Source organism: Parasteatoda tepidariorum, chromosome 5 (genome assembly GCF_043381705.1).
Source record: "Parasteatoda tepidariorum isolate YZ-2023 chromosome 5, CAS_Ptep_4.0, whole genome shotgun sequence".
Taxonomy (NCBI): domain Eukaryota; kingdom Metazoa; phylum Arthropoda; class Arachnida; order Araneae; family Theridiidae; genus Parasteatoda; species Parasteatoda tepidariorum.
The window spans coordinates 24,060,695-24,084,466 of record NC_092208.1 but is presented as its reverse complement, the minus strand read 5'-3'; the positions used below and the strand labels follow the sequence as shown (position 1 = coordinate 24,084,466).

At 28.1% G+C, this 23,772-nt stretch overlaps 1 protein-coding gene and 1 non-coding gene across 2 annotated transcripts in view; both read left to right on the top strand.

Moving 5' to 3' along the window:
• The window catches only part of LOC122271021 (zinc finger protein 845-like), a 29,711-nt gene extending 8,286 nt beyond the window's left edge, over positions 1-21,425 (top strand). Inside the window, exon 2 of the mRNA XM_043050765.2 lies at positions 20,174-21,425. Coding sequence (XP_042906699.2) covers positions 20,174-21,037 — 864 coding nt within the window. The 3' untranslated portion in view covers positions 21,038-21,425. The remainder of the gene's footprint in view (positions 1-20,173) is intronic.
• LOC107451297 (uncharacterized) lies at positions 8,168-14,924 on the top strand. Its single transcript, XR_011636836.1, has 2 exons — positions 8,168-8,362; positions 11,113-14,924. It is a non-coding gene; the product is annotated as an uncharacterized protein (transcript).
• Positions 21,426-23,772: the final 2,347 nt, after the last annotated feature.

Sequence of the window (23,772 nt, the reverse complement as noted above, 5' to 3'; positions counted from 1 at the left end):
ATTTAAACCGATAGTTATTGAGGTCTTTAGAAAAAAGATAGTTTTTATTTCTTAAGTATTAATTTGGAATGTTCAAAGTTTAAAATATCCTCTAATGTGCAAAGTTTTTTTTTCTTAAAAAAATTTAAGCATACGTATATTGAAAATGATTATTACAGTTTCTGTATAATATTGCTAAATTTCTTAAGTAATTAAAATTTAAAAGAAAACGGGTTGTAAATTAATACTTATCCTTTCGATGAATTTTTTTAAGAATTAACCTTTTTGAAATTTTTTTAAAAATATTTTTCGTACCTTTTTTATTATTTTGCATTAATTTTGGTTAAAATAAGTGAAAATATTATAAGAGTTGCGGATAGAGTGGAGGTTCCACTTACGGTTGCTCTTATTTTCTCTCATGTGATAGAGCCATTAGAGAGCAGTTATTCATCATTGATATTTTTTCATTCACAAAATCTGTTATTGATAAATTTTGAATAGGAATAAAAAAATTGTTTTTTAAACTACTTTTTTGGATTTTATATTTTAATACGAATATGATTTCGATAATCTGACATATTTTTTATGACTATTAATCTAAAACTATATTTAGAAACTATAATATAAAATTAACATTAATTATTAATATAATATTTATAAACCATTAAAATAAAAATTACTAAAATAATTTTTTTTTTGTAATTGCAGCCTCAGAAAAAAAATATGTAAGGGACACCATTGTCCCATCTGCATCAAGATTTAAAGGAGAGGAAAAAAGCAAAAACAGTTTTAAAATCTGACGAATCACTTCAGTAGAGGGCTCCACTGAAAACCTCAAAACCTGTTTGATTGCCGAAAGAAGCAGAAATTATTTGAAAAGTATAGAAACATCACCACTTTTCATATGGTCATGAAACTGGTTTTGATATCTATGATCTCGCCGTCTGACAGATTTCGACATCGTTTTTGTTTCTTCGCATGCACAATAACTTATGACCCTTAATGTGCACAATTTTTTTTTTTAATTTTTTTTTTGCGAAGGCGAGGACAAAAAATAGTAAATTAACTATTCTTAACAAATTATTTTAGAAATTACCGATGAATTTAACTCATATTGAAAATTTTTTAGAAATATGGTACTTACGTAAATGCAATCAGACAGTGTTAAAAAGATTCCTGTCAAAATGTTATTAAAATATAGTTTCTTTCTATTTTACTTTAAATACAGTTTGAAAGTGTTAAGCACAAATAATGCAACTGATGACCCTACAATGCTTCTTCGATAACAAAATGAAACTGAAAACACAAAATGAATAATAGAATGATAATTTAAATGAGAGAGAGAAAAAAATCAAGCTGATAGGCATTCTCATATTGATATTATATCGCATAGCAGAAATGTAAATTATTTCTGAATAAATGCAAAATCATAAATTGAATCTTCTTTTAGAAAAATGCGATACTGCAAAATTTAATCCTACGTTATTTTCTATCATGGATATGCCATACAAGAGCTATTCAATATTTGACTAATCTTTCTATTTTGTAAAAGCAAAAGTCTGTTAGTTAATAACTTGAGAGCCGATTTGGATCATGTTTTTGTCAGCAGTTTGTAAATTTTCATGGGCTGGTTTTATTTTATAACTATCGTTGGACAGCCAACCCAATTATTGAGTTTATTACTACTAGTGTTCAACTCTGCAGCCTTGTAATTTTGAACCCAATCCAGGAAACTCCTGGATTGAGTATTGGGAGGAATTTTGCCTTCGTGGTGGACTTTTTGATGGAACGCTGTTCGTATTTAAAATTACCATCTTTTCATGTAATTACCGTCTTGCGAATCAAGATGGATTTATGTGAAATATCTGCAGTTTTAAATTTACTTGAGAAGTAAATAAAGATTCAACAATATTTAAAAAAAATCATGAACACTAAAAATGTTCCGGCTCTAAAGCCGTTACTTACAGTCACATTTATAAAAAAATCTGAATTCCTTAGAAATTTTTCTAATGATTGTTCTATTCTAATATATCGCTTAACGTAATAAAAACCTCCTTTTTTTAAAATTAATGAAATCGTTCGATGTATTATTTTTTATTATTATTTAGTTTTAGATTACAAAATTTTCAAACTCATCATACCTGTTAATGATGTTTAAAAGCGAAACGATTACATAAGAATTTGATACAATAACGTAATTTTACGATGGAATGCAATTTTGTACCCGATCAATAAAAACCCTTTCCGCCATTAATCAATCAAGGATGGGGCCAGATTTTGCCCGACAAGGGGTCAAGTCTCCCTAGACAGGGGGGCTCAAACAAGTTAATTCAAAATATTTAAATTAAAACGAATTTTATACTTAACATTTTTTTCTCACATCATTTTTTCAAGTGTGTTTCTAAAAATCTGAAATCACTAATATTGATACCATAATGTGCAGATTCATTTTAATGTAAATTTAAATCACATTTTTTTTCCTGTTATCGATGTATTTTGTACTGTAAGGTGCAATTTACCACACATTGTAAGTTTAAAAATTACTTCTGTAATAAATAAAATAGTTGTAGCTGTCAAAAAATTTCTACGCTTCTTACTCTCATAACGCAAAAATTATTCGATAATTAAAATTTGAAATTTCAAACACATTTGACATAACAGCAAAATGTTATTTTTATATGCATCGATTGGCCCTTAAATCATTTAAATGTTTTGCAAATGGAGTTATAAGTACATTTTTTATAAGTACATGTTGCAAAAAATTGCGAAGAAAAAAATAATAATCTTTATTTTCTATTTTAATGGAAATTTTTTTTAAAGCCTTTCTTTAAGTTTTAAAACAAATTAAGTTTTGCCATTCCTCCATCTCACAATTTTGGAGAAAGCGGGGTCTATAATAAAAAACTCAAACAAATAAATAAATGAAATTCGGTGTACTAAAAACAAAAACTCGTTCTAGTACTCTGTTGCAAATCTAGTACTCTGTTGCTTTCCTAAATTGTGTGAAATGAGGGAAAAAACTTTTTGAATAAAAACTATTGTATTATTTACTGTAAAATTAAAAAGTAGCATCATATTGGAATTTTATTGATATTATTTTTCTTAAAATGAATCAGCAAGTGCATCTAAATGAGAAGCTGGGAACATATTCTTAGATGGAGTAGACACTCCAAAAAAGGAATTAAATAACGTGATTTATAATAAATTCAAAACAGAAATTGTAAATGAGGACAAACAAATAACCGTTATTAACAATAATAATCAAATGACAAGTACAAAGAATTAAGAAAAATGATACAAAAAAATCGTAATAAATAGACATGTTTCTGTTCGCATTAAAAAAAAAACTACTTGTAGAATTAATAAACATTATTTCTTTCAGACGTTTTTCATCTACAACGAAAAGTAAAAATGTTTTATCTCGCATTTGATTTGTTGAAGGCATGGTCAACAAAAAACGAATGATTTATAGCAGTCCAATCAAATCTAATATTCTTTCAATGTCATATAGTAGTTTCGATTGCAAGAATGATTGTTCTCTTTATTTAACGAAACATGTCGCCTTGTCTAGTATTCCAGTAAGACTACAAAACCATAACCTTTTTTTTAAATAATTCTATGATAAATATCGTTAAATATAGCACAAATTAAATTTCTGTCAGGCGTGATTAACTTTAAAGCTTTTTTATTGATTTGAAAGAACGATCTTTCGAGAACACCCTGTATTATGATAGACAGAACAATCTTCTTTCAGAAAAATAAATCATATTAATGAAACACCGTTATCACCTTTTTCTTCTTTAAAAAAGGGAGTCGCTAAAAAAAACGCTAGGCACAGGGAACGCTAGGCACAAAGCGGTTAAAAGAAAAAAGTTTTTTTTTTTTTTTTCAAAATGTGAGAAATCAATAAAAGTTTTAGGGTGCTAGATCCGGAGAAAAAACTAGACAGTGTAGGTTTTAATGCTGCATTCTAACCATATTTGTCAATGCAACCAATGATTGAAAAAGAAGTTGCCCTTCCCAGTGACGCGAGGAGGTGTGTGGATGCATGGGGAAACGGTTCATACTATCTTCCACCCTCACCATAGGTGTTAAAATAAGTGGATCCCAATGGTTAACCTTCTAAAGATAACTTGGTGTCACCCTTGGCATAACTCAGAGATATTTTTTGGAGCTTACCTAATAAAGAATTTTCAACATAACCTGTTAGGTTTTTTTTCGTAGCAAAAGTAAAATTAAAGGAACGAAGCGGTTTGATTTAAAATTACCGTCTTTTCATGAAATTACTCGTTTTGCGAATCAAGATGGATTTATGTGAAATATCTGAAATTTTAAATTTACTTAAGAAGTAAATAAAGTTTCAACAATACTAAAAAAAATTCATTAACACTAAAAATGTTCCGGCTCTAAAACCATTATTTACAGTCACATTTATAAAAAAAATGTGAATTCTTTAGTAATTTTTCTAATAATTGTTCGATTCTAATTTATCGCTAAGCGTAATAAAAACCTCTTTTTATTACATTAATTGAAATTAATGAAATCGTTCGATGTATTATCATTATTTTTAGTTTAGTTTTAGTTTACAAAATTTCCAAATTCATCATAGCTGTAGCTGTTGATGAAGTTTAAAAGCGAAACGATTACATAAAAATTTAATAGAATAATGTGATTTTACGATGGAATATAATTTTATACATGATCAATAAAAACCTTTTCCGCCATTAATTAATGAGCATCCTTTCGCATTATTCTTTTATTAAAGAAGTTATTTCTAAATTAAATGTTATGTACTTCATTTAAACAATTATCATAATTTTTTTCTTTTCTTTACTCGCCTTTTCATAGGGAAAAAAATTAAAATGTTACCCTTCTTTGCCTTACCGCGCGATTATGACGTAATTAGGTTATAATAATATTGATGAAAAAAGTTCCTAGTTAACAATAACTATAATCTTTTTAATAATCGTTTATGTCAATACATTAGCGGTGTTCTATAAGATAACAGTTTTAATGTCAATATTTGTAATATTTTTCTTTTTCTTCAGGAATTTTCTGAATTCAAATAACTATCTACCTTCTTTTTTTCTTCTTTTTTCTCATTGGCAAAATAGATCTTGGTTTGGATTTGATGGTGTCCTCATATTTTTCAACTACAATAATCAAGAGTAATAGTAAACAGTGTGCATGCGTCGACAATGCCTGCGTTGCTATAGCGACCGCTGCTGTTTGATAATTTTTTTAGAACTCTTTTTTTTTTCATTTTAATTTTGTTATGCATTAAGTTGGTGAGTATATTTTTGAGATATGGGACCAGAGAGACCCCATAAATACTCCATGAGTTGTGAATAAAAGAGAATCTCATCATTTGAACGATATTTTTGTTTCTTTTTTTTAAATTAAGAATCAAAAATTTTAACCTACAGTTCATACTGCTGAATCGTTTTCAATACTAATTCAGGTGAATATCACACATAAAGAGGGTCAAAACTGATTAACACTGTCCCCAAAGTTAAAGTAGAAGAAAAAAAAAAAAAACAGAAAAAGAAGAAGAAGAAAAAAAGAAAAAAAAACGATGCCAAGGCCTAAACTTACCGAGTCTTAAAACGCCAAAGAACGTAGACGGGAATACCTTAAGCGTACGCACAAAGGGAAAAATGAAAGGATTCCGTTCGCAAACTCAAGTATGAAGCCCGTCTCTCACAAAAGTATAAAGTGGTTGAGAGAATAGAACCCTACCAAAGAGCGAGTGATGATTCTCTGAACTCCTTTCATGCAAATACGAGAACTGGGTGTTGATTAGTTGGGTGTTAAGGATAGAAGGATCTATAGTCAACGTACCCAATGACTTGCACAAAACCGTAGACTGTCTTCCGTACAATATAAATGATTCATTCACTATTCATGTAAAATTGAAAAATAAAAAGCCTAGCTTTCAAATCATATTTCATGTATGAACTTGTGAATCCGAAACGGGTGTATGATGCAGCTTACAATCTCCTTCAAACACCATTGTACCAATCTGAAAATGTTAATATTGATCTCGATTGGCTGTTCAATGTCTATTCAGTCATCAAAAAAATTTACCCAGAATGTGTCTGAGCTGCATTCCAATATGTCTGTGAAATAGTGCCCTGAGCAGTTCAGGATTAACAGTTAAAGAGGTTGAAGATGAAAACACAATAAAGTTGCTTTACCGAAGAAGAAGAAAAAAAATTAGACAGCAACCATTTTGCCAATGGGTAACCTGTGGCCTTGCGGCGATCACAATTAAAAAAAGAATTTTTTTTTAAAATGTCCTATCTTTATTATTATTAAATATGAGAATTTAAATAAATTGCAGATAAAATATATCCCAGCAATTGAAATTAAATAAAGCTAATAAGGTAACCAATCAGCTAAATATTTGGTCTTAGCTTTAAATATTAAAGATGAAAAGGTTTCGTTCATAATTTTTGACAAAAGAAGAGATTTCAAATTTCTATAGAATAAATACATTAATTTAAACTCTAACTTAAGTAAGAAGGTTTTTGCTTACTAACAAATCATACACTTTACGATTTTTTAAAAAAGGTTGAAAATTTAAAAAATTAACTTGATTCAAAAATGTAAAATTATTAATAAAAAATGCTTTGTTCCATTTTGTAATTATCATTTTGGAATGATTGTTGATGGTTAGAAATAAATAACTAGTATTAAAAACAATACACATATAATGCATTTTGAGGACAACTATTTCAGACTGAAAGTCTGGGGCTGTCTGCTATGGTAACAAGCGAGAGCACATTTCTAAATGGAGGAAAGACGGTGAAATGCAGGAAAGAAGGTGTCGATTGGTTTACTCATGACAACCTACACTAAGATTAAGACAAAACTATTTACCCCACACCCGTATTGGCAGTAACCATTCCTCGTAATCATAGTATCTGCCACGACGCGAGACGGGTGTCTGGAGGAATTCTCCTGAAAGCCGCACTTATAGTAGTAGCAGATGCTGCAGGTGACTGATCTTCAAAACACGGTTGCCCGTAGATCGACGAAATCAAGCCTCATTGGCAGCGGTGAATGACCATTTTCATCAGCCTGCGAAAAGACTGAGGGTATGCGGTATCGGTCCTCGTTACTGTTCTATCGTAAAGTGCTTGACTTCACGAGCAGATTGTCGTGCTACCAAAGCTGGAAGGTTTCTGCAGAAGATAAAAATTGAGATAGTATGTCTTTGGGTCATCCTTAAGGATGCTTCCCAGACCGTCACAGACAGCCGATAGAGGTGTCAAAGCTTAAGACTAAACTGTATCATTTAAGAGCATAAATCAATTAATTGTCGTTATTTTCATTCCTGTTGGACGATTAATATTTTCTTCCCGATGGAAACGTATTCCTATAGGTTGGTATCTGTAATTGATTGATCATTGATGGATTTCCTGTGGAGGTAAGGAAAGTGAAGCCAGCTTAGACATCTCTGGAGTAATGCGACTTAAATAAATTACTACTACCATATTGCGGATGCGGAAGAATTTAGTTTAAAAAATTAGGTATTTTTACTCTATATTTTAAAAAGTCAATATTAAAATTTGCATAAATTAGGTTTGAAATTTAATATGCCATTGGACGAAATAGTTTAGATGCATGCCATTTTTTTCTGGGGGAGAACTTTCTCATTTTTTGGGGATGAAGGAATAACGAATGAGGATTTTGTGGTCTAAAAATGTATACCATAAGTTGGATGTCTTTAATGAGTTCGTTCCACAGTGAACTGATCACACGGTTTCCAGTAGAACAGCGAAGTCAAGCATAGTTGACTGCGATCAGTAAGAGGATGGATGACCTTTCGAGTTGGAATTGAGGGTGCGTGGTACAGGTCCTTGTTAAACTGTTCTAATGTAAAGTGCTAGACATCGAGCGTCGAGCGCAGGTCGTCAGGCGGGGAAAACAACCCCTCTTACAGAGAACAGCCCATTGAGCAGCTCTAGTAAGACACAAATTATGTACCTAGCTTTAAATTATTTTTATTTTAATACTTTTAGTCACTTAGGAAAGGAGCCTTACTGTTGATAATGTTCAATCCAACATTTGGTGACGTTGCAGGAAAGAGCTCCATTAAAGGACGATTCGATAGTCTTTCCACATTTTTGCCGAAATAAGTAACCTAAAGCGTCCTCGATTATCAATCAACCAATTTTTTTTGTTTGTTGTGTGTTTGACTGTTTTCCTGGACTGTTCTCTGGTTGTCTAAAGAGGCTAATGAGGTCTGGACGATACTGGACCAGTTATTGGAGTTAAAATTCATTTAAAGATTTATATTTATCTAATCAGTCTGTTACAACACGGGAATATCTATATCAGAATGTAAAAGCATTTTCATTTGTTGAGTAAATATCTGGTAAATAGAACAACCTTTTACTTTTACAATATGGTTGTGAAAATTATTTAACCATGTTTTTAGTTATTCTGGTTCTAAAGTGAATTAATTGCTTCTTCATGTTGTAAAACTTTCTATGTATAACATAATACCAGGAATATAATAGTTATTAAAATAGCAATAATTTGAAGCAACTTTTGAAATCGTTGAGATTGCTGCATAACCGCACATTCATGCGATAAAATAATTTATTGCATGTTAAAATGAACTGATAAACTAAATTCGTATTAGAAATATAAATGCTTTTAAAAATATATTGATATTTTATATTATTATGCGAATTTTCTTATTTTGGCACCGTACCCCAAATAAAATCTAGATATAGTTAAGATAATCCTCTCAAAAAGATGAATGTCTTTTCCAATAGTAATTCCCAAACATCTATAGCTGTTAGGCTTTAAATTCAATTCAGCAATTCAAACAAATATTAAATCTAAAAATTAAAATATATGTGTGTCTGTAAGACAGAACTTCTTCAGTGGACACACTGTCTACAAACACACAGGAGCCTTTCTGTTGTCAGTGGAAAAACTTTAGCTTTCTTATTTTCATATCTAGATTAGATTTCTTATTTTCATATCTGGATTTGCTTCATTTGCTCAATCTTGTTTGGAAATTATTATGTTATTTATCTTAGTAAATTATGTTTTTCATGATTTAGATTTATTACCTAATTTTTAAGGAGTTTCTGGCCCTGTTCCCGTAATGGTTAGTTTTTAAATTTCTAAATTAAATAATGCAAATTTGTTTTTAGCTGCTTTAGGCACTTTTCCATTTTGATTTAATGTTTTAATAGTTTATTTACTTCTTTGTTTCTTTTTTGCTTTTGTAAATTGAATTCATTTTCTGATTAGCTTTAAATTAGTGTAATATTTTGCATTAGCTCGAATATTTTGTGATCTGAATTTAGAGCATTATTTTATTTGTGACAGCTAACTAAAATTTTGTAGTATACATAGTTTCATCATATTAACAATGTATTTTAATTATTTTTTATTGAGTCCGAATATTTTTATTTTTATATATACATAACTCGAAAAATAAATGTTTCTTATAATGACAGAATCAATTAAATCAAACTTTGAAAAAAGAATCACCATCTTTTGAGTATATTTTAAAATTATATTAAAAGATATTTTCAACATGATACAATAATTTCCTTATAAAAAATTATCTGTTGATTAAATCATTATTTTTTCAATAGAATCAAGTGATTTAAATCAGGATTCCTGTCTGGAAAAAATAGGTGCCAAAATGCCAACCCTGTTTTAAAATAAATTATGCTGAAACTGTAACTTAAAATTATAATGTGCATCTATTCAAAAACATAGTGTCAAACAAAAAGTTTTTAAACTTTTTTTTAATAAATTGTTTTTAGCCACTATTGCTATAGTTCAATATAAAATGGATAGTCCTCTGTACTTTAAGTTTATTTTTCAGTTTTGTATGAATGAGACCAAAATTTGAAACTATTTTTTCGATTGATGCTGAGCTGCATAGTCTAGAAAGTAAACGTACTAAAGCTATTATAACTAGTAACTAACCTAAAATAATATGTAACTAGGAAATTTATTCTAATAACTGTACTAAATATTAATAGTAATTTAATTAAAGTCTTGAATTGATTGAGTTATTAACTCATTTAAACAAACATTTATATTTTTTAATTAGTTCCCTAATCAGTGAACTGATTAGAAATATTCATGTACATATAAGCACGAGTGGAGAAAATTCTCAGAGCCTTGTATTCCCTATGAATAAAATTTCTTTTAAGATCAGAATTTTCCCAAAAATATTATTTAAAAATATTTTTGGAAAATTAAGCTCAGGTATATGAAAAAAAAATTAATTTGATTTTATACAATTCATGTAAAGTCAAATGAACAAGCATTCATCATTTAATAGTTTTGTAAAATGATGAATTTTTTAATGAAAGAATTTTGTGGGAACTTTTTTGACTAAAAATTTTCCCATGGCTGTCTGAATTTCCTCAAAAGCCTTGTTTGTGCAGTCAGACATATTCTGCTTCCCTGAATATAGTTAATAACTACAAATATTGAAAATCAATAAAACAAATTATACTTTGAGATCAGACGAACTCTCTAATTTTACTTACACTTTTAATTTTTTTTAGAAATCACCTAAATTATAACATAAGAGAATTAAAATTAATTTTTAGAATTGATAATAATTAATGACTCATAGTTATTACTTTTTATATAGACTGAATAGTTAAAATATGGGTCTTTAAGTATTAAGATTACCATTAGAAAGACCAATTAATAGTTTCAATAATTTCGACAATATTTTTTATGCATGATATATAATATAAATAATAATTGTAATAGTAAATGACGCAAGCATTGTTTATGATTTATTATGTAATAAAATGTCCCTTATGTCAAAAAAGAAACTTGCCCCAAGTTTTTGTCATCAAAAACCAAATTCTGTGACAAACTGATATTGTTTCTTTCACACTTTTGCATATTAAGCTATTATTTAATAAAAAAATTTAATTCCTCTTAGATACTAAAACCAATTTTTTTTTTCTGGTAATTTTTTTTTTTTTTTTATCTTATGCGTTGAATCTCTTTGATTACAAATTTCTCTAATGCAGTAAAGTGAAATTATTTTTTTTACCTTGATTACATTTTGATTTTTGTTTGTATTTTTATTAAGTTTATGTTACATAATTTATTTTTCTTTTCTAGGTGAAAATCTACACACTTTTTGACTACAATATAAAAGGTAATAGGAGATATTCAAATACTTATTTCACCATGATCAGCTTATCTCCTTATTAGTAAACCTTTAACTTTTGACTGTTTTTAAAAGACAATCAATTCATTCATTGTTCTGTGACTTAATGAAGACATTAATTTTTTCTTTGATATCTGAATTTTAAAATTTGAACACTTGTTAGACTTGTAAAGAAGGTTTGACTAAATCTATTATAGCTGAAGATGATCACTCAAGAATGCAGTCTTCATTCTTTCAAAATTTGTTTTTGATATTGCATTATAAATGTGAAATCTATCTTATTCACTCTATTTTTATCACTTATCCAGTTGTTTGCTACTTATTATGAAAAATTTGTTTGTTAGCTTTTATATTTAATATTAATGTAAAGAGTTGAAAATTTGTTGTTTTTTATTTTTTAAATTTTTTTTTTTAAATATATTACTAGCATTGAGTAATTTCATGTGTATTTATGTTAAATTTCAAACATTTATTATTGTGTTTTTCATGCATTGTGATATAATTTAACTTGCAAAAATCCCTGCTTAATATTCTTGGATAAATAAAACTTAAATCAAGAATTAGCAGATTGCTTAGCAACAGCAATAATTTAAAACATAACATATTGTGATAAATAACGCTTGTCTGCAAAAATACCTAAAAAATATTTGAATTGAAAAAAATTAACATTAAAAATATATTTGGTTTTGGGAATTGTTTAAAATCCTTTTTATTGTTGATATTTCATTTAAAAAAAGAGTTAATTACTTGAGCTTATTCTCTTCTATTACTCAGTCCAGCCTATTCTCACTCTTATAATTCTAGTACTATGTCTATTAACACTTCAGAGTATAAATTTTCTATAACCGCTCCTGACTCCAGAGGTACTAATAAACGTGTTTTTGCTTGTAATGTGTGTGATAGGAGTTATTCAAAACCATGTTTGTTAAAGCGTCACATGCAAAAACATACAGGTGAAAAACTTTATTGTTGTGTTGTGTGTAATAAAAATTTTTATCAAAAAAGTAATCTAATTGCCCACAGTGTGATCCACACTGGTGAAAAATCTCATTCTTGTAATATATGTCACAGGAGTTTTTCTCAAAAGGCTTCTTTAATGAGACACTCTTTTACTCATACTGGTGAAAAACCTTATTCTTGTAGTGTATGTAATAAGTCTTTTTCTACAAAAGATGCTTTAGCTGGGCACAATACTGTTCACACTGGTGAAAAGCCCTATTCTTGTATTGTATGTCAGAAGAAATTTTCTCAGAGAAGTAATTTTCATAGACACAGCTTAAGTCACAACCAAAAATGTTATTCCTGTAGTATATGTAATAAGAGTTTTTCTACAAACAGTGAATTAATTAGGCATACTGCTATCCATTCTGATAAAAATCCTTATTCTTGTGATGTGTGTCATAAAGGTTTTTCATCAAGCAGTGCTGTTGCTCATCACAACCTAATTCATATCGGGGAAAAACCTTATTCTTGCAAGGTGTGCAATAAGGATTTTTTACGAAAAGGTGAATTAATTCAACACAACTTGACCCATACTAAAACAAAACTGACTTGTAGTATTTGTAATAAGGGTTTTAGAAAAAATAGTGCTTTTGTCAAACATAACCTTCGACATACCAGCAAAAAACCTTAGTTAGATGTAATAAGGATTTTCTTAAATACATTAGGACTCCAATTTAACAAATTAATTGAAAAATCAGTTCTTTTAAAAAAAATTTGTAAGAACTTTTTGTAATTAGTTAATTTTATAAATATAATTTTAATCGAAATAGTGTTAAAAATTAATCATAACAATGCATTTGAAAAGTAATTTACTGCAGAATTTTTTTTTCTATTAATACATAATACATGCAAATGCTGGGTCAAATTTATTTAAAATGAAATAGATATTCATTGCAATTTCATGAAAAACAGACACAAAAACAATTTTTTAAATTTAAAAAAAAGTTTTTTTTTTTTCTTGTCAAGAAGTTTGGCTTTGGTTGAAAAAAAAATCAGAATTTCATGAAATAATAAAAAACATTATATTAATGTTGTTATATTTTTATGATTAATTATGTTAAGCTGTCTTTGAAAAGAAAAGTCAGAAGTCTCATATTCAAAATTTTAACTTCTGATATTCTATTAAGTTCTGTATTATATCTTTCAATTCTTTTTTGTATCAAACATTAACTCACGGAATTTGAAAAAATGTATTTAAAATATGAATGAAAACTATGCAAATTTTTATGATAACCTCAGATAGTTAATAATAGAGTAATTTTGTCATGTGTTTCACATTTATCATTACTGTCACATTTGTTTCCAAGGCATAATTTAGTTAATATTTTTTTTGCTATTGATAACAATGAATCTTACAGCATTAGTTAACTTCTCAATCTGAACATTAAACCTTGTTATATGATCTGCTTATGATTGCAAACAAATTTTGCAAGCCTAGCAGAGTATTAACAAAAGTTAAGAATGAACAAGTGAATATTTCCAGATTATATGAGATGGGCATTTAAATTTTGATAAAATTAATAATGTAAAGAATTTGCACGAAATAAATTATTGAAATTATTATTTATTATTCATTATTATTTATTATTCAGAACATGTAAACCAATAAAAAAAAATAAATATTTAAAATCTATGTAATACTGCAACAGCAATATGGCTAATTGAGATAAGAGGAATGATAAAAAAGGCACATTACTTATGGCCTTGTCCGCCTGGTATAATGTTTTAAAGTGTGAAAAATGCATCCTATTCAACTTTAGAACAGGATATAGGGACTATACTTCTAACAACAGCTATGGAGAATAAATATTTCAAATTCACGGAAGAAATATTTTAAGTACTTTTTTTTGCATTTCCTCCATAAAAGATACCATTTGCAACTTTTTTTGCATAATAAAAATTTAATATTTTCATTTATAGTAAAAGATAACCAAAATACACTTAGAATTTTACTCATGACATGTCTGTCACAATTCCTCGTCTGTCATGTCAGTAAATATTATTTAGAGAAAGTATTTTCTTCAAATTTGATCATTTCATATCTTAAAATTAAGTCTTGTTTTGCTTAACTAAAAATTCTGACTCATAACTAAGCAAAATTTCAGAGAAATTGGTCACATTTTTTACTTACTCATATCCATTTTTTTCTTCATGTCTGTCACAGCATATTTTTATTTTATTTATTAAAATATTGTTCACCTTCCCTAAACATATTGCAGTATTTTTAACTGATAGGTGTTTAAGTTACTACACAGTGAAGTTTGTAAAGATATCCTAATATTTAGTATCTAAAATCAGCTTACAAATTTTTGAAATCTGAATTTGAACAGCTTTTTTTTTATGCCATATTAAAATAATTTCCTTTTAATTTTGTACATACTTTATGATTAGGAAATATATATTTCCAATATTAAAATAAGATTAGGTTTTGGAGATTATGTTTTAAATCAAGAAGTTGGTCAGATTTTTATTCATTCATTCATTCATTTTTGTGAAAAAAATCCACTGTATTAATTTAATTGAATATAAGTTTGTTCATATGCAGACATAAAGATATAGTGGAAGATTTAATTACTCATTGCATGAAATTTCTTTTAATTGTCACAAACTTGTTCAAACTGATTCATCTTACTATGATATATCATTTGTAATAAAGGTTTATTTATGAAAATAATTTAATCAATACAACTTTGTACATACTGGTGAGATAAGTGTATAGTTGTATAAAAAGTAAAAATAAAGTTTTCTATAAAAAGTATCATCTTTTTTGTATCACTAAAAGATCATTTTTTCCCATAGAATGTGTAAAAAAAATTATTCACATAAATAATAGTTTGATGCTCACAGTTTTTTTTATTTATTTATTTTACTTTGAGGAATACAGGTTGTGAAACTTTGAAGTGGTAAATGTGTACTAGCAAGTACTAAAAGTGGTTAGCAGATACGTATCATTATGTTACTGATACATCTCAGGATAAATGTTCAACTAACCATTTAAAGGTTAAACTAAAGCTTTAAACCTCTATAGATCAACTTACTGGTATATCTCAATGATTTCTTTTTTGTTAAAATCACTAAAAGAATTAAATTATACGTAACAGTAAATACAAAATTAAATTAGTCATAAAATATATTTTATTTAATGCTATTTTTAATTCTTGAGAGAATTTTCAGTAATCAGATCTCAATAATATAAAAGTAGGTGTAAAACTATTATACTGTTTTTTGTATTTTCTAAGAAACCGGAATAATAAATTACGAATTTAAAAGTGCTCATTGCTTACATATTTTTAATCAATCTCTCATTACTACCATTTTAATTAGGCATTGATATCTAAACAAATGATAATTAGGCTCTTCTACATTTTAGGCACCTCCGATAAGACTTGTCCATCAATTCGGTACAATCAGCTGTTTGGCTCAGTGACATCAGAACAGACCTGTTATATTGTAATTATATCATTTTCATTAGATTTTATATTTTAGAACTTTTTCATTTAACTCTACTTTTAAAAAATAACAAATCTCAATCATGTTATTTATGTATGGATCAGGATTTATTGATTTCAATGAAATGATTTTTTGTAAAAGAAATCATTGATTTTAAAAATTTATAAGCCTCATGCAACATTTATTTACTGAATCCTTTAAAACTCTTACGTTTTTTCTATAAAGCAGGTGATTTAATTTGGCATGTTATCTTTCCTTTTTCATCCTCCTTGTATTGGTTGTTTGGAACTATTAAAGAATAATAAGTCATGTAACTGTTATTTTAAATTAAAAGCTTAATGAAAAATTATTATAAGTTACTTTTTTTAAAAATAAAAATTGAGATTTTTTGAGGAAAGATTTTAATTTTTTTTTTTTTTTACTATACACAATTTTGTAAAGTTTTTAAATATTGCACATTCCAAAACATATTAGTACTTTTTGAACTGTGAGAATGTTACATGTGCATTTGCTAACTGCTCTTCAATGGACTTCAATTGGGTTACAATGGACCAGTAATGTTAGAAAAGATTACTAATTCATTGTAAGTTAAAGTTCTTACAGAAAAATAAAACTTGTTAATGCAAACAGTTTAAATTTGTGTTAGTAATCATTAAATATGTAAATTGAAAGAAGTGATCATAACTGCAAACTTCTATGGCTGTTGTAAAAAAATTTAAAAAGAGGTAATGTAATAATACTTAAACTGTTAAGAATTTTCTAAAAATTAAGCTACTTTGCCAGTACTTAATGTAATTGCCCAACTAATATGTATTATATACATTTGTTTGAATTATTAAAGTGCCATGGTAAATAAAATATATATATATTTTTTTTAAGATTTAACTTTTAAAATTTATTCCTTAGAGTATAAATGTTCTTACTACTATGAAAAAAATTTCTGAACAACCCTACAAATTGCCATCTATGAATGAAGATTCTTACAAATTTATAAACAAATAAATAATTGAATGGATACTTTCTTAGTATAGGCACCAACTACAAAGGGCCGAAATTATCAATTTAATTGCTAAATGTTTGAAAAGTAATGCTATATCCAATCCAAATGTGTAAGAAAGAGGAATTATTATTATTATTTTCATCTTCCTATTTAGTTGAATGGGGATTCAGTGCCATAAATTATTTGCTGCTTGAAAGTTCAGCAAGATGTAATAAAAGCAGAAACTTAACAAGACTTGAACCTGACATAAAATATTTTTTTCAGCAAGCACAACGATCTTACTAAGTTTAAATATTCAGTACTTATTTTATTAATATCAAAGATCATTAAAATTATTTTATACATCCCATTTTTTTATTATTTTTTTTTAATTTCAATTTTTCATTATGTGTTTTGAAAATTTACTTACTGTGTTTGCTGAATAATTTCCTGGAAATAAGTTCTTACTACAACTTATTAATGTTTCTTCTGTCATTATTTCAGTTTTGAATATTAAAAATTTTGTAAGTTCTTAAAGGGCATAAGAGTTTTAAAAAATTTGAAAGAGGCATAGCACTGAGCTAAAAAGATTATTAATTAGAAACATAAATTTATATATAATAAAGTAAAATACTTATAAAATTACTGACAGTTAAGACTAAAAAAACATTTTCCCCTTTAAATAAAGTAATTTTAATGTTCAACTTTTAGTCTAAAAATTTATCATATTTCACCTTCATGTGAAGGATAAAGGGTCGTGCAAACTATTCATTCCTATTATATTTAATATGTGATCTTTAAATGAATGATTTAATAATATTTGCAGTTTTCTAATATCTTTAAAAAAAATTTCATTTTGCAACAGAAAATATTTAACACAATGTATTTTTAACATGCTTAATAATTAAATTGAAAATTTATTTTAACAGAAGCAGAGATGACATTTCACATATTCAAATTACATGTAATATTTATGATATACTAATTTGAATGCTTTTAAAAAGTGTGGTTAGAAGATTTTAGTAGTTTCATAAAAAAAAAAAGAGAGAAAATCTTATCAATATCAAATAACATACTTTTTAGAGAATAGCCCAGATAGAGTTGACTTGATAAAATTTTTTAAAAAATGCTTAACAAATATTCAGTGTGCATAGTTTATAACAATCATTAATTTTTTGAACTTTTTATTTCGTTAACTTATATTGTATACAAGAAATTTTTAGAATCATTGTATCAATTTTTAGAATCAAAATATTTTTAAATATTTTTTTTTTCTAAATTTATAATATTGCTAATTAAATTAACCAACAATACTATCAATATTGCCAGAATTTATGTAATGTCACCTGAAATAGTTTTGTACTAATTCTATATAAATGACAGGATTGAAGTAGTAATTCAATTCGAAATGAAATTTATACTTAAAAAAATTAATTTTAATTCTATATTCATTTTAATGTAATTTAAATGTTATACTATAAAACTGCAGAAATTTTCATTTTCATAGTTTTTCTTTTCCTCAGCAGTTACTTATAAGTTTTTAACTGTTTAAATTAGTTTATGATGCATGTCATGTGAAAGATTGGTGTTTTACGTCGAAGAGCTGATCATGACTTAAAGGCCATTATACACCCAATTCAGCACAAATTTTGATATTACTGTTACCATATCATGTATTACAAAAGTTAAAAAGTATTAATTATTTAATAGGTAAAAGACAAATTGTTATAATAAAAAAATTCACTTCTAAATAAAGAGTTTCAACATTCAAACACAGACACATGATATGAGTCTTCCAATGAGTGAAAATTGGAAAAAACAATATGAACATTTCTTATGACTTTCTTATAAATTGGATATTTTCAAGTACTTGCTGTGCAGAGAGCAAAAAAAAAAAAGTTACCAGTCTGATTAATTTTTGTTACATTGATTTTTACAAATTAAATACCAATCTTAATGATTCAAAAGGCTGACTTAAAATATGCTAATTAATTATTGCTCACTATTAATTTAGTCAACATTTGGGGGGGGACCACAATATGTATAGTATGTCCCTATAGACAGGGTTAGTCAATGGCACCTCTTCCAAAGCATTCCAACAGTAAATTGAAACTGAACTGTAACATGGCGTTTCTCATTGAACTTAACGTGTCTTTTTTGTTGAATTTTAAAAATAAAATAGGTCATTTAAAAATATCAAGAGTCTGGATAGAATAGAAAGTAACCGGTTTTATGTAATAGCAGCATTGATTTTTAGTTTAAGACTAGTTAAATTGTAAAAAATGAAGGATAGGTTATGAGTTTCTCTATTGTGTGTGTGTTTGGTTGCGAAAGATTGGTTATGATTTTAATGACTTGCCTCGTCAATCTTACGAAATTTATTATTTCATTTTTTTGCCAATTACCAAAATTAATTGAGAGAGGCGGAAATGCTGTTGAAGCTATTCATTTGGGTTTGTAGGACAGAAAGTAATAAAAAATTGAAGCACGAGCAAAATGGAATGTTATTTACTGAATTTTAAATGACAAAATCTAAAATCTTTTTACAAAATCAGTCAAATAATGTTTGAGTTATAACAAATCAAAAAAGATTCATATTTCAGTTTTATTTCTGAAAAATAATTTGACCAATTTTCTTAAAGTATTGGATCTAGTATTTTAATTCCATAGATTGAAATGAAAAATCTTTCTTTGACTCTTAAATAAATTAAATTACAAAAATAATAAATACTTATTAAAAGTTATTATTTACATATATTTATGAATAAGTGAAATTTATATCTGAGTGTAAAATTTTTTTTCATTCACTTAAAACATTCCTGAGATATTGTGAAATTTGCCAAATGTGAAGTTGGCATCATTAATTAGCTTATTAGTTAGCACTCTTTTGAATTATTAAGATTGGCACTTAAATTATGAAAATCTGATTGAGCATTGGAACAAAAGTTATTCTGAAATCTTTCTTTTTCCTCACTGTACTTTTAAATTCTCATATTTATTGAGTTTGCTCTGCATCTTTTATTAACCTACTTGTTCCTTATTCTAGGTTATAACTAACTCGCTCTTAGGCTACAATATGAAAGTTTACAGAAGATAGCACCATGATCAAGATTATCTTCAAACATTTGGCTGTTTTTTAAAAAGAATCAATATAGTCTTTGTTCTATGGTTTAGTGCGGAATATAGTTTTTCTTGTTGTCTGAATTTTAAACTCTTGTTTATATACTAAACAGTTTTCTCTAAATTTCATAGCTAAAAATGTAGTTCAAGTACCAAAGTGCAATATTCAAAGTTAATTATTAAAATCGCACTATAAATATGATATGTAGCTTATTATTTCCCCATATCTTTTATCACCTATTCAGTTACTTGATCCTGAAAAATCAATTTAGCAACTTTTAAGTCTTCAGTAATGAGTAATAATCATAATTAGTTAAAGATTTTTGTAGTTATACTTAAGTCAAGACTGTTGAAAGCTTAACTCGAGCAGTAATTTGAAGCTTAACATTGAGTGATAAATTGTGCTTGCATGCAGAAATAGCTATGAATAGTTGAAAGGAACTTAACCTTATATACATTAAAATGTTCCGAAGATTAAAAGTAATTTATGTACTTATTTAGTGTTTTGTGTAAAAAAGGGTAATTTAACTTATTCTTTTTTAAAAACAAATTTTTATTCAAATAAAATGTCGAGTGACACTTCAGTATGTGAACTTTCCTTACCTAATCATGACTCTGGTGGAAGTAGTAAAACACGTTTTACTTGTAATTTATGCAATAAGAGTTATTCACTGAAATATATGCTAAATCGTCATGTCCGGGTTCATACTGGTGAAAAACCTTATACTTGTGTTGTATGTAATAAAGGTTTTTCACAAAAGAGTAACTTAGATGACCACAGTGTGGTCCATACCAATGAAAAACCTCATACTTGTGATATATGCTGTAAGAGTTTTCCCCGAAAGTCTACTTTAACGAGACACTACTTTCTTCATACTGGGGAAAAACCTTATTCGTGTAGCATATGTAATAAAAGATTTATTACACAAGGTGCTGTAACTGAACATAGCACTGTTCATACTGGGGAAAAACCTTATTCTTGTGATGTATGCCAAAAAAGTTTTTCTCGAAAAGGTCATTTATATCGACATAATCTTAGTCACGCTGGACAAAAATCTTATTCCTGTGAAATATGTTTTAAGAAATTTTATGCAAATGGTGATTTAACTAAGCACGCTGCTATCCATTCTGGTGAAAAACCTTATTCTTGTAGTGTATGTGATAAGAGTTTTTCAACAAAAGGTGCTGCAACTCAACACAGCTATATCCATGCTGGTAAAAAACCTTACTCTTGTATTATATGCAATAAGTATTTTTCTCGAAAAAGTCTTTTGACTAGACATAACTTGAATCATACCAGTAAAAAAATTACTAGTTGTGTATAAAATTAAGGTTTTGGAAAGAAAAGTACTTTGGACACTACCTTCTTCATACTCATAAAAATATTTGTACTTCATGTAATAAGATTTAATTGTTATTCTTCGAGTCAAGAAATTTGTTCATAAAGGTAAAAAAAAGAAAAAAAATTTTTTAGAAGTAGCAATGTGGTTTTTTTTAAATAAAAAAATAATTTTTGTTCACATCATTGAGCAGCATGTGAAATAAAAAGTTGTTTTATTTAAATAATTAGTGAAATATATGTATGTTTTTTGTATGTATTATGTTTGGTAATAAGTGCCCTTTATATACATTTTCTAGATTTCGTAAAAAATTTAAAATAAAACTATGTACAGTATGTGAAATTAAAAACAAAATAGCTTAACTTTTGCATGATGCAAATTTTAATTATTTGAAGGATCAACCTTATATAAATTAAAATATGTGTACTGACGATATTTTAAGTTATGTGTGGTGGTTGGTTAATGTTCAGGAGACTAATCATTAGAATTTACATTATTTTAGAATTTAGTAACATCAAAAATACTAAAGTAAAAAGAAGGTGAATATAAAAAAGCACAGCACGTCATACTACAGAGACAGTTTAGATAGTTCTGGCGAATGAAAAATTCATGTTCTTGATCGTAATTATCGCTGCACACTCCCCCGCCAGTATCAGGGAACTGATGCGCATCGATCAGGGAAAGTAACGTGACGGCCAGATCGTCCGTTGTTCGGGTTTCTTTAAATTGTTCAGAGAATCCTTTGGTAGATTCTGTTCTGTTAAGGAGGAGTTTGGATCTTGTTTGGTTCGGGTGAAAATATTCCAAGCTCTGGTTGGGGACGATCAATAGAAATAGTCTGTTCTTTGTCACGTATGAGGAGAGTGAAATGTTTTTCTTTCTTTTTTCTGATAACTTTAAATGGTCCGTCATAAAGAGGTTGTTAAGGTTTTCTAACCGAGTCCCTACGGACGAATACGTGAGAACAAGTTTTAAGTTCAGGATGTATAAAAATTTGACGATCCTCATGGTGTGATGTTGCTCGAGGTCACAAGTTCTAGAATAGACGTCGTAATTTACTGACTAATTCTTGTGGAGGATCATCATTTGAATTTGGAATGAAGAAATCACTTGGTGAGTGAGCGTAAAGTTTCACCATATACTAGTTCAGCTGGGGTTGCATCGATGCTCTCTTTAACTGTAGAACGCAAGCCGAAGAGAACCACTGGTAGAACATCTGTCTTGTCTGTTATCGCATGGCACAGCAAAACGGCTTTGAGCAGCCCATGAAATTTTCTATCTAGCCATTGCTTTGTAGGTGAAAGCTTGTCTTTCGGCAACGTTCAATTCCAAGCAATTTCGTCAGGTTGTGTAACAATGATGATTCGAAATTTGTTCCTCTATCAGTCGGGATGTAGGTTGGTATGCCAAAACGGGCAATCCTGCTTGTGAAAAATGCTGATGTGATAGTGGCATGTCATGTCTGTTACAGAACAGACTTTTAACCATCGTGTATAACAGTCTATGTAAATGAAACAATATTGAAATTCTTTCGATTACGCAAACAGCCTCATGAGAGCCAACTATACATGATCGAATCTTCGCGAAGGAATGGGTATTGATTCAACCGGATTTCGAGTATGCTTGTTAATTTTCAATCGCTGACAGTCAAGGCATTCTCGAGTCCACTTTACACAGTCTTTGTTGATAGACAAATTTGGAACTGATTAGTTTAGACGTAACTCGAGTGCCTGGATGTGACAATATGTGGAAAGTTTTGAAAATAGTACGATGATGAGATTGTGGAATGTAGGGACGAATGATTTGAGATTTTGTGTCACAAAAAAGTTAAGTCTCTTGGAGGAGTCAGGAATGACAATTTCTTGTAATTTTAATAACTAGTTTGTACTCAAAATTAATTTCAGTTCTGGATCGCTATGTTGCGATTCGGCTATTTCGTCATAGTCCGCCGCAGTAGGAGTGCGAATTGTTTCAACTCGAGATAAAATGTCAGCAGATATATTTAATAAAACGAATGTCAGTGCTGAACTGACTGATGAAATCAAGATGACGGTGTTAACGAGGCAAATATTTGTCCCATTTCTGTCGGAAAGCATACCCTAAGGGTTCAGAGATGATTGTGCTCCAGAAAAATTCCGGATCGCCAGCCATGATTCGGAAATCCAAGGTCCAGAAGTTTCAAGAAATTATCGATCACATATATGTATAAAAATTCTTGTATATTTTATTTAAAAATGTTGTAGTTCATTTACGTCGCACTAGAGCTGCACAATGGACTATTGGCGACGGTCTGGGAAACATCCTTGAGGATGATCCGAAGACATACCCAGTGGCGTAGCGAGCTTAACTCGCGCCCGGGGCACAATATCCTTTTAGCGCCCCCATTCGAAAACCATACAATATTATATGTAAAATATACTAGCAATTTAATAAATAAATAAAGTAAAATAAATAAAGTCATAGATTCAAGCTAGGCTTTAAATTTGAGACAAAAAATGTAGTTGAGAGAACAAGACTAGATTTTAAAATGTAGAATTAGTTCAAAAGATACCTATTATTTATTTTACATATTTATAAAGAAATATTTTAAAAACACGCAGTTTTAAAACAATAAAAAAGTAAATATTTATTATCTCTAAGGAGATACATATGTTTAATAATCATATGATTATAATACATTAATAAAACTAATTACTATGTCTAAATTTTCCGTGCTTTTG